Source organism: Leguminivora glycinivorella, chromosome 6, assembly GCF_023078275.1.
Source record: "Leguminivora glycinivorella isolate SPB_JAAS2020 chromosome 6, LegGlyc_1.1, whole genome shotgun sequence".
NCBI classification, from domain to species: Eukaryota; Metazoa; Arthropoda; class Insecta; order Lepidoptera; family Tortricidae; genus Leguminivora; species Leguminivora glycinivorella.
Window position 1 is genome coordinate 16,609,557 of NC_062976.1, and position 13,503 is coordinate 16,623,059.

The following is a 13,503-nucleotide window of genomic DNA, read 5'->3' on the forward strand; positions in this document are numbered from 1 at the left end:
CAAAACTCAGTTACATATATTCTTTTGCCTCTACATAGACGGGTCCAATGTGGATTTGCTTCGGCCGAAGAATTGTGCATGATGGATGAGACACGTCCATATTGTTTTGGAAGCTGCCCACTCTGTGTGGACCTGAAGGTTAACGCCGAGTCTTGCGTGGGCGACGGTCGCCGTCGCGTCTCATCGCATCGTCTACTTCCATATCGATAAGGTTTGATTTCGTATGCGTCGCATCGCCGTCGCGCGACCATCGCCCACGCAAGCCACGGCGTAAGGTTTAAGACTGTATCAGATCAATATTGTTGTGTATAGTCAACCAATTAGAATCCTAGGCCACTCTAGAACCCTGTCGTATTGACACCATGCTTTATTTCCTATAGCAGTCACTTTGATTTTTACTGTGAAAGGGTTCTACAGTGGCCTAGGATGCAGATTGGTTGACTGTATGTACATCAGCACGGGTAACATGGTCGCGCGATGGATGATAAAATATCAGGCCGTCCCTATCGCACTATAGTAAGTGCGATAGGGACGGCCAGATGTTTTATCATTTATCGCGCGACCATAATTGCCTGCCAGTACAGGTAAATAGCGCGGCAGCGCGCGTTCATTTGAACTTAGCCTATAATAGGTATGATAGTAGTAAAAATCCGAAAGTTTGAATTTTCTGGTCAGTGTTAAGAATGTTGCACCATACTCACTCTATCAATTGTGGTTGGTCTCAGGGGCCCATTTCTTGAAGCTACAATTTACAAGTGGTTGTCAATGTCTTTATGACAAGTTGGAAAGAGACTTGTAACTTTCAGTTTTGAGAAATGGGCCCCAGGTCCTTAGTAATTTGCAGCCAGTATTTTCTGCCCCACTGAAAGAAGGCAGATTATCTTAGCAGCTAGGCAGATTAGCAGTGCTTTTCACTAACAAACGGAAATAGTAGATTGTGTCATTGTGTCACAAGGGAGCAAAATTATATATTTACTAGCTTTTACCCGCGGCTATATAAATGTTCGGGGTAGACAAATAAATATAATCTACCCGCTTTTAGTTAATGTTTATTTCCCACCATGTTTATTTTAAAGGTAAAAATAATGTTAATTAATCGCGTTCGACCTGTATGTGACTTTAAATATATGTTTAATGATTTCTTATCAAGTGCTAAAATATAAAGTTTCATGGTTTTATCTTTTAAAATTAAGAAATCCCATACAAACTTTCAACCTCTTTTTCAACCCCTTCATCCCTTTTTATTCGAAATAAAAAGTAGCCTATGTTCTGTCTCAGGGTCTAAAGATTGTCTGTTCCAAATTTCATCAAAATCGGTTGCGTGGTTTAAGCGAGAAAGCGTAACAGACAGACAGACAGACAGACAGACAGACAGACAGACAGACAGACAGACAGACAGACAGACAGAGTTACTTTCGCATTTATAATATTAGTATGGATATGGAAGTATGGATAGTATGGATGGGGAGGGCTTAAATTTAATCCTACAATAGGGTCCTGAGAGCAGAGAAGAATTCCAGTGTTATCTCATATTTATAAATTTTTTACAATACATTAATCGATTAGGCACTGGTCCCACCGCGAGCTAGTAAGCTATGAGCTATCGGCTATAAAAACGAACAAAAGATAATCACTCCCGTGTAAATAAAAGAGACATGGCGATGTTTATAGTTACTCGCCCAGCAGTGAGCTATCTAAATCGCCGCGTCTCTTTTATTTGCATGGGAGTGCTTATCTTTTGTTCGTTTTTATAGCCGATAGCTCATAGCTTACTAGATCGAGGTGGGACCAGTGCCTTAAGGTCTTTCAATATTTAATCAAATGTAAGAAGTAATAATATATACAAATTTAATAACAAAAACATCTGTATACAATACATAGTAAAAAGTAAACAAAACATTGTAGCAGAGTTTAATAAAATCATCTTAACTATCACTTTCACATATTGCCTGAGTTGAGTTATAATGCTCCCCTAGTTTGTACATATGCCTATGATATGTGATCATTAATGGAGGTCCTTCAAACTCTGCTCCTTGCTCTATACACTCCGGCCCAGAGGCTTGTATCACATTAATGGGACATTTCAATGAATTAGATAAGGCTCTTATTTCCAACTGACCACCCCAGACCTTGGTGTTTGCAATCTCATCACAGTATTCATTGAATTCACTTTCAGTAAGCATCTCAAATGTATTTGGATTGCTCATGAATGGGAGAAAATCATCTTTGTTTTGTCTCATAAAAGTTGCAACCTGTTTCCGCAAATCTTCTACCGATGTTGTTTTAGATCTGGTGGCAAGCAGTTGATGCGCCACAGCTTGATAAAGGCAATCTCCATCAGAAGGTATTGAGAATATTGTCAATTTCCTCTCCTTTAATTTATTCATTATTGATTGAATTTCAATATTTCTAGGCCCATGTAAGTTTTCCTTTTCTTGTAATTTTATTTGTCCTGCTCTTTCTCTTTCCTGTTGTTGCTTTTTATCTCTGCGTTTTTGAGCTTTACTAACCTTAAGTTTAGGTACTTCATCTTCGTCTTCAAGAGATGCAGTGTCCTCAGGACCCTCAGGTTCCCCGGGATCATTCTCAAGTGCAGCTAATTCGTCCTTGTGGCGGAGTTCTAAGTCAGACTCTAATTTAGCTATTTCAGCTGTCAATTCTTTTTTCTTAGTCTTATCGTTTTTAGCTATTTTTTTCAAGCCTTGTATATGAGCTTGCAATTCTTTCTTTTCCTTTCGGTGTTTTACTTCAATTTCTTCTAGAGACATGGGTTGATCCATGTTTTAAATAAAGTTTCTTTATAGTTTTACCTTTAATTAATCTAGTTGTTGGGTAAAATCTACCGGATCATTAGTACCAGAATAGGTACAATTTACTGCATTGCATGAAGTCTTACTTATTTGAATATGAGCTAGGCTCTTTCGCCTCCGATTCGTTTCTTAGACGACCTTTTGCACAACAAAATAATTATAAAATTAGAGACGAGCTGGATGAAATTAAGTCCAGAATCCTATTCATGCGGTGGGTCCAATCCACAGACCTCGATCGGATATGCGGGATATGTGAATGAAACCGTGCCGTGGTGACTGGGAAGAAACTGAAATAAAACCCACGATGAAACTTTACATTGACATTGACAATGACACATGACGGTGATGAGGACGTTCCAAAACTAGTAGAGTCCGATTTGAAGTTTCTATTGAAGCAGTATCAATTAAGGATCATTTAAGTATTTTATAGCCCTGGGAATATTAGAATGAAGAATATGTACTTAACACATTTAAAAATCTAGTAGTTTAAAATGGTTAGCTTTCTTTTATTTTATTTTAGGTTATTTACTCGCATGATTAAAAATTCGCGGTACATGATTGTAGTACAATCATTGTACGCTATCTGTGGACGCCATTTTTCGTTGTCGTTTTCGGCTCGCTAATTTTTAATTCGCCAACATAATATCGATAGAATTAGGTTCTAGATTGTAGAGTTTAGAAAGATTTATGTTAAATAGATCGCTTCAATTTTTTTACAAGTGGCGTAATTAGTTTATTGCTCGGAAATGAATCCTTGTTCTGTACCTGCTCCTCAACAAGACGCCGACGGCGATGGAAGGTGGAATAGCATCGTAAGTCTTGTTTCTAATAAAACTGTTATGAAGTGAAAATAGCTTAAGATGTAATTATCCTTCATGTCTACTTTGTGTCTAATACATTTGCAAAATTTTCAACTCTTTTTAAAACATGTATTGTTACTTATGCTAACATAAGCTTATTTATGTATGTAACGTTATTTTGTGAATGTTTCAGCATAACAGATTCTTGTCTGATGCTAAAGGCAAAGATGGCGATGTTATTTTCATAGGAGACTCCATATTACAAGCATTGGAACATACTGATGTATGGAACCAATGGTTTGCTCCTCTTCACTGCCTTAATTTTAGCATCCACAATGATCAGACTCAGAATGTTTTGTGGCGTATAAAAAATGGAGAGCTGGACCATGTGGACCCTAAAGTAAGTCTGCATGCAGTCATGCTCTCTTTACTTAACACCTTTGCTGTGGCAATTAGCATAACTCGTAATCAATCATACTTAGTCTAAGGTCTCACTGGTACTCCAGCAAATTTGTTAACACATTCTCTGCCACTAGGTATGATTTTATACAAAAATGAACATAGATATGTGTCACTGGCACCAAACATGTTCAATAGTCAGTTAGGCCGATAGTCCACTGTCATATGTTTATCATAGAAATTTGATCATAGGCAACATGCCATTCTTTTTTTTTCACGTTGGAGAAAAAGGGAGGCATACAGACCTATGATCATATTTCTATGATAAACATAATATGATAGTGGACTATCGTCCTTATAAACTTGTATACTCAGTTTTATTGTTCATGTAATAAGATTTCAATTATAATTTAATTTTGTCAATGTTTTAAATGTTTGTATTGATTTTACAGGTGATTGTTGTGCATGTGGGCACTAACAACATAGAAAATACACCGGAACAAGTGTGTGAAGGCATCTTAGAAATCATCAGATTAATTAGGGAAAAACACCCAAGTGCTTATATAGTTTTACCTGTAAGTATTGACATTCAATTCTTAACATTAACCTTAAATTCAATTTTGATGTGTACAGTGCATGCATCAAAAAGACTTACATATGGTGAATAATCCTGGCTACGATTATGTCTGTGCAAGTACTCGCCGTTAGCAAGATGAGAACAACCGGAAATGATATGCCTGAGTGACTCTCCGGGACGGCGGCATGCCCGACAAATGTCGACCGTACCGTCCTTCAGGATATATTAACGGTAGTTGTTCGTCATCATAACTTCGTCCGCAATTGCACAGGCAAAACCCTCGGTTTCTCCGAAGAGGTCCCCGAATCGTAACCAGTTCACCGATGCGAGCAGGTCTACATCGGGTCCCGTGAGGGCCTTGTAGAACCGCCCGTGTAGCTGCTTGCTCTCCCATACCGCCTTGCGGTCCGCAGTACTTAGTACCACAGGTTTGCGCCAGTTCTCTTTCGCCAAGGAGAGCGGCGTGAGGTTTCCGTCAACTGCCACCACATCACGATGCATCCCACACTCGTTGTTAAGGAAGTAATTCCTGAGATTGTACACCTCACGGTTGTGGAGATCTTTGGCGTTTAGGAAGCCTCGAAAATCTCTCAGATCCATATTCTTCCTCCTTGTACTCCGCAGCATGGTGGTGAATTATGTGTCACTTTCTCTTAAGCTAGCTTCTCCTGTTTCTCTCTATTGTGGTGTGAAGTCCACTCTAAGAGTTGAGAGGATTGGAAATCTGGTCTGTTTTGACCAACAACATATTGAGCTGTGTCCACATGCAAGCAAGGATTAATAGAAATACCTAAAAACCTGGTCTTTAAAACTTTAACTTAAAATTTGTTAAGATTGTATTGTTGTTATTTCAGAGCTTACTGCCACGGGGCCAGCATCCCAACAAGTTGAGAGAACGGAATGCAAAGATCAATGCTTTTTTACGGGAAAAAGTCACTAACATGAATAGAGTAGAAATGGTTCCTATAGATAAAGGATTAATTCAAAATGATGGCACCATCAGCCACCATGACATGCACGACTATCTCATACCTACTAATGCTGCTTGTCGCAAGGCTTTTGAGCCAATACATGATCTGCTCCAACAAATATTGTTCGAAGGAGAGCCAGAAAAGGACTTGACCCCCTCTGAGTAATTAGTGTCATTGTAACACGTATGTATAAATATTGGTAGCTTTGCAGTGGATAAGTTCACTACATTCAAGCGGTAGTACTTACAAGATAGCTTTTTGTTTATCCTAGACTTGATATTGAAGTGTCTAGTGACAAAATTATTCGCTTTTTTAACTTTTTACATTCCAGTTAGATAAGCTTTATAATTTCCTAATTGGCTGTGTTTGTATAGCAATTTTTTTATTTATAATAGTAAAGTAAACCTCATGACATTCCATGATTTTTAATAAAGGGGTAAAATTTCTATTATATTTAAGTACAATGGTGGATGTTTAAAAGAAATAAATACTTGAATGGAATATACATTTGTGATAATCAGATTTTGCTAAAGTTTTTTAAAATTTATTACTGTAATTAAATGACATAAATGCTACAATCTGTTAAGCAAATTAATATCCCTATGAAGAAGTTTTTTACATATTTATATTCACCACTGGCCATTTATATTTACCTTTGTTAGACTATGGACATTAGATTGTCATGTACAAGGTTGTCATGCATATTTAGGCATAAGTGGCTTGTAAGTACTGTACAGGGTTTAGTACTTATATTTGTTTGCTCATACTAGTAAGTTTGCCTTAGCAGATTTATTCATTTAATGAACTCACCATGTTAAGCATATTATTGGCAGCAGATTATGTTATAGTTTGAGTAGGATAATTATTTATTTTAGGTCTTAAACTTGAGAATTTGTAGATGTTTTGGCAATAGCTAGTGTGATTCCTCGATTAGGTCATGTTATATAACTTATATTTATAATTATCTCCATGGAATTGATTAAGCCAAAGACTTCCAACCTTTTCTCTACCAAAGTTATATTACCATCTTTCATAAAAACGGATTTATAAACAAGTGTTGACTGATATTATATACTTTTGAAACATAGTATCTTCAACATACCTGTAAGTATTTTCTACATCACCTGTAAGTTTCACATAAATGCATGTTGAAGTAGGTTATAAGTCAACATATACTTATGAACAATTACCTATGCAATATTTTTATGAATTTGAAGTTGTGAATAACTCACCTTTAATTATAGTATGTAACTTATTGCTAGTGTTATTTGATTTGTAGCTACATATTTTATAAGGTACTTTTAGGTACTCGGGTTGCCAAACATGTTGCTTGAATCTCTGAACTGTTGTAAGTATTTATTTGCATGATAAAAGAAGCTTAAGCGTAAACAGTGCAATTATTTCTATAAAATTTTCTTATAAAAATGTCCACTTTGTTTTATTTTGCTTTAATCCTTCCAATAAAACTGTTATAAAGCAATTTTCGATTAAATTCTATTAAATTACCTGAAAACACCTTACAACATACTGTTTTCATTATAATTAGAATAAATATGTGACGTTATCTGGGTAAAGGGACCTTATTGTCGATGGCGCTTTCCCGCGGTGTCGTATTTGTATAATTATGAACATCGCTCATAACGCCGTAAGCGCGATCGACAATAAAGTCCCTTTACCCAGATAACGTCACATATCCGAAATATTAAATACACCCAGATTTTCTATAAAAAATACTTTATTAATAATTTAACACTCTACTTATAGGACCTATTACATATAACTGATATAAGACAGTCAGTACCTGTTACAGAGTCTCATAAAATAATATATAATAGGTAAAGTAGCACTTCTGTGAACTAGTGAACTGTCAAACACATTAAAATTGCATTTTTGGAGCTTCTTGAGATAATTGTTTATTGCAACAGCAGGAAGAAATATTTGATTAGCTAATTTCGGTACACCTCCTATCTTTCTTGCCTGAAAAGAAAATAGAATTGTATTATAAAACTAGTTTTAGTGCATACTGGACTATCTATACCTATAGTTTATCTTGATGGTCATGTCACTAACTAGGTACAGTGTAGTCAGTGTATAGTAGAAAATTGTGGGTCTGCACTCTGCTGCACTAAAATTAACAGATGAAGGCCTAGCCGGTATCATGGGACGCATCTGAGGAGAGGCAGCAGGGCAGCACCCATAAAGACTGCATGTTGATGGGCGTTTTCCAAATTAAATCCCGAAAATCGAATTTCACCAGATCTGGACGTGTCTGGGCTCATTCTACTCAGAATCACGAGCTGATTCGATCCCGACGATAAAAAAAAGTGTCCTAATATTTTTTCCTTTTACGTCACGATTTTAGTATGAACTTACTACGAGCGTGACGTATTGGAAACTCGAATTTTGTATGGAAAATTTGGGACACATTTTTTTATCGTCGGGATCGAATCAGCTCGTGATTCTGAGTAGAATGAGCCCAAACACGTGCAGATCAGGTGAAATTCGATTTTCGGGATTTAATTTGGAAAACGCCCTGATGTAATCTAGAATGAACTTGACTATGGGATGGAGGTCATGGACTGTATACTAGGGCTATGGTAAAAAAACTGGACGCCTGTCTAGTAAAGCCATGCAAGCCAGAAGTAGAGTCCTGCATTCATGAAATTTTACCTCACCAGGAGTCAATTACTGCCATTTGAGTTATTTATGTATGTACAAAATCAATTGAACTAAATTTTAAATTTATTTTATATATTCCATACCTTTTTCAGATGATTATTTGCTGAGATTGCAATTTCATATGTACAATTTCTCATGTTTTCACTATCCTGACATCTCAGTACATCTTCTTGAGAAATGTTATGCTTCATTAGCAAATCCATGGGTACATATACCATTTTATAATGACTAGACATAGGTATAGATCTGTAATTAATTTAGCACCTTATAAATAATCATAATATGAAATTTAGAATTTGATTTTTAATGCAGTTATCTCAGATGAGTAATTAGTAGGTGAGTATAATTTAATAATACAGTCACATCTCAAATATACCTACAGATGTAGTATGAAAAGATTTGTCTTCGTATTGTTACAAAAACATATGAACGTGTCATGCTAGTTGACTGAAACACGAATGTTTCCGAAGGAAACCCTTTTTGCACTACATCTGTACAACTTTATTGGCCACATCAAGGCACATGTTTATTGGACACAAAGTCCATACCTGCAGATATATATAACTCGACCTCTCAAATAGCAACCGAGGAAGCTGTTGCTGGACTTGTATCAGTCGAAAAGCATCACCCTCCACTAAAAATAGAGGTGTCATGCCCGTCTCTATTCAATAAGTATAATCCTAACAGAAATAATAACCCTATTCCTCACAACCACGACAGTATACTTGCAAGAAACTACTGTAAGGCCAACTTTTATCTACTATATCATAAATTAGCTGCCGCGGACTGGACCCCGCTCCTTAGCATTAGCGACACTAATGAGTGCACCACCCTTTTTTATGGCATATTGGATGGAATTCTAACGGAGTGCGTACCATTAAGAAAACCTCCTAAGAATAAACCTAAGCAGCAGTATCCGGAATGGTTTTCTGCGGACCTAATTGAATTAAACAAATTGAAAAATTGCTATCACAAGTTGTTTAAACAAACTGCCGATCAACTTTACTACGCGTTCTTCACCTACTATCGCAAAATGGTAAAGGTTAAAACCGAAGCTGCTGTGCAATCGTACATTAATAATTTACAAGGCAATATAATTCGAGACCCTGCCACCTTCTGGAAATATATAAAACGAAACAGAGTGTCGAATCAACCTGCGACTTTCGGCAATATGTCGTCGCAAGATGTAGCCGACTCATTTGCAACTTTTTTTAAAGACGTATTTCTAAAAATACCCCCACGCTTGACGTAACGGCAGCTTGTCATAAGGCCAGCTCTGAAATACCCAACTGTAGTGACCGGCGTATAACTCTTGACCACATTAGTGACGATGATGTTCGAACTGCAATAAATCACTTGCGGCCAAAACACACGCAAGGACCAGATGAAATTCCTCAGTACATCGTTAAGGATTGCTGTGAAGCATTTGTCCAACCTCTCACGTGCATATTTAACTTAGCTTTAAAAAACAGAATTTACCCATCAGCTTGGAAGACAACCAAAGTTTTACCAATTCATAAGTCAGGAACAAAATCGGATGTTCAGAACTACAGGCCTATTGCTGTGCTATGCATCTTCGGTAAGGTTTTCGAGTCAATCATATACTCAAAAATATTTAAACAGTTGAACGGTTGGTTCTGCGATGAACAACATGGGTTCCTACCGAAGCGATCAACTACATCAAACCTGCTCAATATTGTTTCAATGATAGCGAATAATTTAGATCAAAAGCGGCAAGTAGACGTAGCGTATTTTGACTTCCGCAAAGCATTCGACCGAGTTGATTGCGATATCCTACTGAAAAAACTTGCTATGAGCGGTTTTTCTCTCGACTTGCTTATGTTTATGTCGAACTACCTCTCAAACAGACAGCAATATGTATGCTATAAGGATGCTAGATCAACTCCCTTTTTGGTTGCTTCGGGTATTGGACAGGGCAGTAATCTTGGGCCTCTACTATTTCTCATTCTTGTTAATGACCTGCCAGCAGCGATTAAATTCTCAACATGCTTGCTATTTGCTGACGATTTGAAATTAGCTTTGCCAATTGAAAACTCTAACGATACCAGTATGCTACAGTCCGATATTGATGCCGTTCACACCTGGGCAAAAAATAACAGTCTCAGCCTTAATGAAGAAAAATGTACCGTGATGTCTTATACTAGAGCGCGCCACCCGGTACAGTGCCCATACCAAATCGAAGGAAAACCACTGAAAAAAGTCAGTGAGATGAAAGATTTAGGTACATGGTTCGATCCCCAGCTCACTTTCAACCAACATATAGTAAAGATCTGCAATGAGGCCAGAAGATGCCTGGGTTTTGTCATACGACAGGCAAAGTTGTTTACAAACAGGCACGCTATCACTATTTTGTACAACGCTTTTGTACGTAGCAAGCTAGAAACGAATGCTATAGTCTGGAATCCCCACGAACAGCATTATATACTCCTCCTGGAACGGGTACAAAAATCATACGCGCGATTCCTATACAAACAACTATACGGCTACTATCCTTACTTATACCCTACCCTTTTTATTCTTGGTATGGTAGACCAGACATCGCTTGAAGCCCGAAGGAATATCTACCTAATTAAAATATTTTCTTCGACTTATTCGGGAACACTAACCAACCCAGCTTTACTCTCTCTGTTAGCAATTCGGGTTCCTCGAATCTCCTTTAAGCAATTACGCGCTCGCAATCACGGATTTTTTGCTGTCCCGTCGACCAGATCTCGCGGGCTCTCTTTTCTCCTTTACATCAAGCAATGACTCTCTTGAATGGTATCTTAATAAGCAATAGCCAACTTGACATTTTTTACACCTCTGAGAATCAGTTTCTCACAGCAGCCAGCCGTTACCTCGAATCCATGGTTACAAAAAGCTCTATTGTATAAAGTAACGAAATTGTAGTAATTTTTTTTGACATTGTGATTTTTATTGTACCTAATTATTTCTTTCTGACACAATTGTAATTTAAATTTGCTTAATTAAGTGCTTATATGTATGCATGATAGACATAAGTAGTACCTATAGCACCGATTAGTACGTAAGGTTTTACTGTTAGTACTAATTGTAAAATAAACAAATAAACAAAAATAAACAAAATAAACTTTCAGATGTGACCACAATCTAAATTTTAAATTTCTAATATAGCAATTGTTGAAACATACCTTAGCATATTGGTGAGTCCTTGTGCTTTACCTAAATGGGATGCTGCATGATCGGCATGCAAACTCTGCACACCTGCCATCCATAATATTGTATAGTAAATTGCTGATACACTATCATCAGTGTATTTCTCTAAATCAGCAAGACTACCAAAATATTTTGCTTTCATCAACATCTGTCTGGAGTCAATGAGCTTTTGCAAATTTCTCTTTGGTAATTTGTATACATTACAAATCTACAACATAATAAAGAAGACCATCAATTGATTTGACAAACTGAAAAAGACTGTTGGATTGCTCAGCCAGTGAATGAAGGTGAAGGAAGTAGTAAAAATACCCTAAATAAGAAAGTTTCAAAATAGATGAATTATAGTTGAGTAAATGCATATAGAGTAGAAACTGAACTCACCTTAAATAATTCTTGAGCAACAGGATTAGCTGGAACCTGATTAAGAGTTTGATCCTTCTTATAAATATCCTTTAAAGTGTCATGCCAAAATTGCATCCGCATCATTGCAATTTGAGGATCCGTAGTTTGATCTTGCACCCTGGCAATTTCTACATTGAATGCTCTGACCACAAGCGTCGGTGACCGGAGAGCTTTTGTCATAAGTAGCGTCGCCAGAAAATTTTCATAATCATGCGACCTATCTGTAAAAGAAGACACAAGTACCAGAATATGTTCTATGTCTGACATATCATAATAAAAGTTAATTTAAAAAGTTTATTACTTTACTATTTGTGCACAATAATTAATAGAGTCTACATTGGAAGTAGGAGTTGTATCTAGTGGTCTTATTTTCGCATATTGCCTTGTCTTCAAAGTTTGTGTTAATAACTTAGTAATAGTTTTCTTCGTGAAATACATTCCTGATTTTGCTCGTTTTCAGGTTCCAGCTTTTCCTACCACAAAATTTATTTGTTTTTAATAATTTTTATTTATGTTTTTAGGTTATGTTTTGAACATAAACTATTGATCGGCTTTTGACAGTTTTGACATTTGATTTGTGTGCTGCCAGCAGTAAGAATAGATAATCGATTTGACATTTAATCGATTAACACCAAAATTTAAAGGCCGCTGTACACATGGGACCAACGGTTTGACCAACCCTTCGACCAACCCCTTGGCCAAGCGTGTGGCCGTACGATGGCAGTTGGTGCCAGCGCTGGCCGGCCAACCGACTGGTGTCGGTTTTTTATCCACACATCAAAGGATCTTGACGCCAATGGCCAACTGCGTTCACACGTTGGCGCCTTATTCAGTTTGTCGCCAGCCGTCAGAGAGGACAGTAGTGAAAGATTTACGAAAATAATTAGTTTATCTATGCCAATAATAGTGTTGATTTTAGAAATACAATACCCTTGCAATTGTTTAATGTATTGCCTAAAAAAGATAAATGTGCTTATCAGAATATTCAAAAAATGGATAATATTTCAGATAATTTAATTTTATGACGCGGTTATTATTTATTAATTAAATTTTGCTGAGAATGTAAATGACCTAGAATTACCTAGCATTTTCCATTCTACGTCCATCTTTTATGAAGGGCCAATGCCAAGTGATTGGTTCACCTATGTGTAAACAGCGACTCTTATCTTGGCCAAGGGGCTGCTCCAAGGGTTGGCCCAACCATTGGCCCCATGTGTACAGCGGCCATTACAGACAAGATGCCCGAGCGAGACAGCGGTTACATAATCACATGTTTAATGTCGCTTGATAGTTTATTAAACGTCGATACGAACTCTATATTATCCCAAAGTTTCATTCTTGAGAAAATGAGGAACGTCTGGCGGCTCTGGGCTCTTCTCTACTATCAACCTGGAATTATTAAAAAGTGAAAATAGAGTTCCTCAGAAGTCGCATAGTATTTATGCCAGATCATTTGGCCGGGTCCTTCACCGTGCCAGAACGGTACAAAGTGGTAAAAAAAAAATTCCAAAAAAGGTTCTTGAGGCAGTCTGTCATTTTTACCAGTGAAAGATGAGGGTCTAAATAGCCATGGAAAAATAATGCCATGACATGAGGTGGGGTCCGTACCCTGCCATTCGATCTTGAAAGTCAATTTTTTAGTTTTTCGTAAATAACTCGTAAACGGTGGC

The 13,503-nt window shown here is 37.1% G+C and overlaps 3 protein-coding genes across 4 annotated transcripts; 1 reads left to right on the forward strand and 2 right to left on the reverse strand.

The window, feature by feature from the left end:
* Nucleotides 1-1,762: 1,762 nt before the first annotated feature.
* Nucleotides 1,763-3,128, reverse strand: LOC125226980 (deubiquitinase OTUD6B). Its single transcript, XM_048131166.1, has one exon. The coding sequence runs from the start codon at nucleotides 2,778-2,780 to the stop codon at nucleotides 1,926-1,928; it is 855 nt and encodes a 284-aa protein (XP_047987123.1). The 5' UTR covers nucleotides 2,781-3,128; the 3' UTR covers nucleotides 1,763-1,925.
* A 252-nt stretch (nucleotides 3,129-3,380) lies between these two features.
* LOC125226981 (platelet-activating factor acetylhydrolase IB subunit beta homolog) lies at nucleotides 3,381-6,986 on the forward strand. The gene is made up of 4 exons (XM_048131167.1): nucleotides 3,381-3,622; nucleotides 3,804-4,010; nucleotides 4,462-4,584; nucleotides 5,441-6,986. The coding sequence occupies exons 1-4, from the start codon at nucleotides 3,557-3,559 to the stop codon at nucleotides 5,720-5,722; spliced, it is 678 nt and encodes a 225-aa protein (XP_047987124.1). The 5' UTR covers nucleotides 3,381-3,556; the 3' UTR covers nucleotides 5,723-6,986.
* A 307-nt stretch (nucleotides 6,987-7,293) lies between these two features.
* LOC125227275 (NADH dehydrogenase (ubiquinone) complex I, assembly factor 6) lies at nucleotides 7,294-12,396 on the reverse strand. Of its 2 annotated transcripts, none has more exons than XM_048131536.1 (5): nucleotides 12,135-12,396; nucleotides 11,813-12,050; nucleotides 11,407-11,639; nucleotides 8,320-8,482; nucleotides 7,294-7,534 (listed from the first exon to the last, which is right to left on the reverse strand). In XM_048131536.1, the coding sequence occupies exons 1-5, from the start codon at nucleotides 12,269-12,271 to the stop codon at nucleotides 7,352-7,354; spliced, it is 954 nt and encodes a 317-aa protein (XP_047987493.1). In that variant the 5' UTR covers nucleotides 12,272-12,396; the 3' UTR covers nucleotides 7,294-7,351. The 2 variants fall into 2 exon arrangements, with proteins under 2 accessions (XP_047987493.1, XP_047987494.1); XM_048131537.1 differs by having other exon boundaries at nucleotides 11,813-12,054; nucleotides 12,135-12,273.
* Between the last annotated feature and the right edge of the window lie 1,107 nt (nucleotides 12,397-13,503).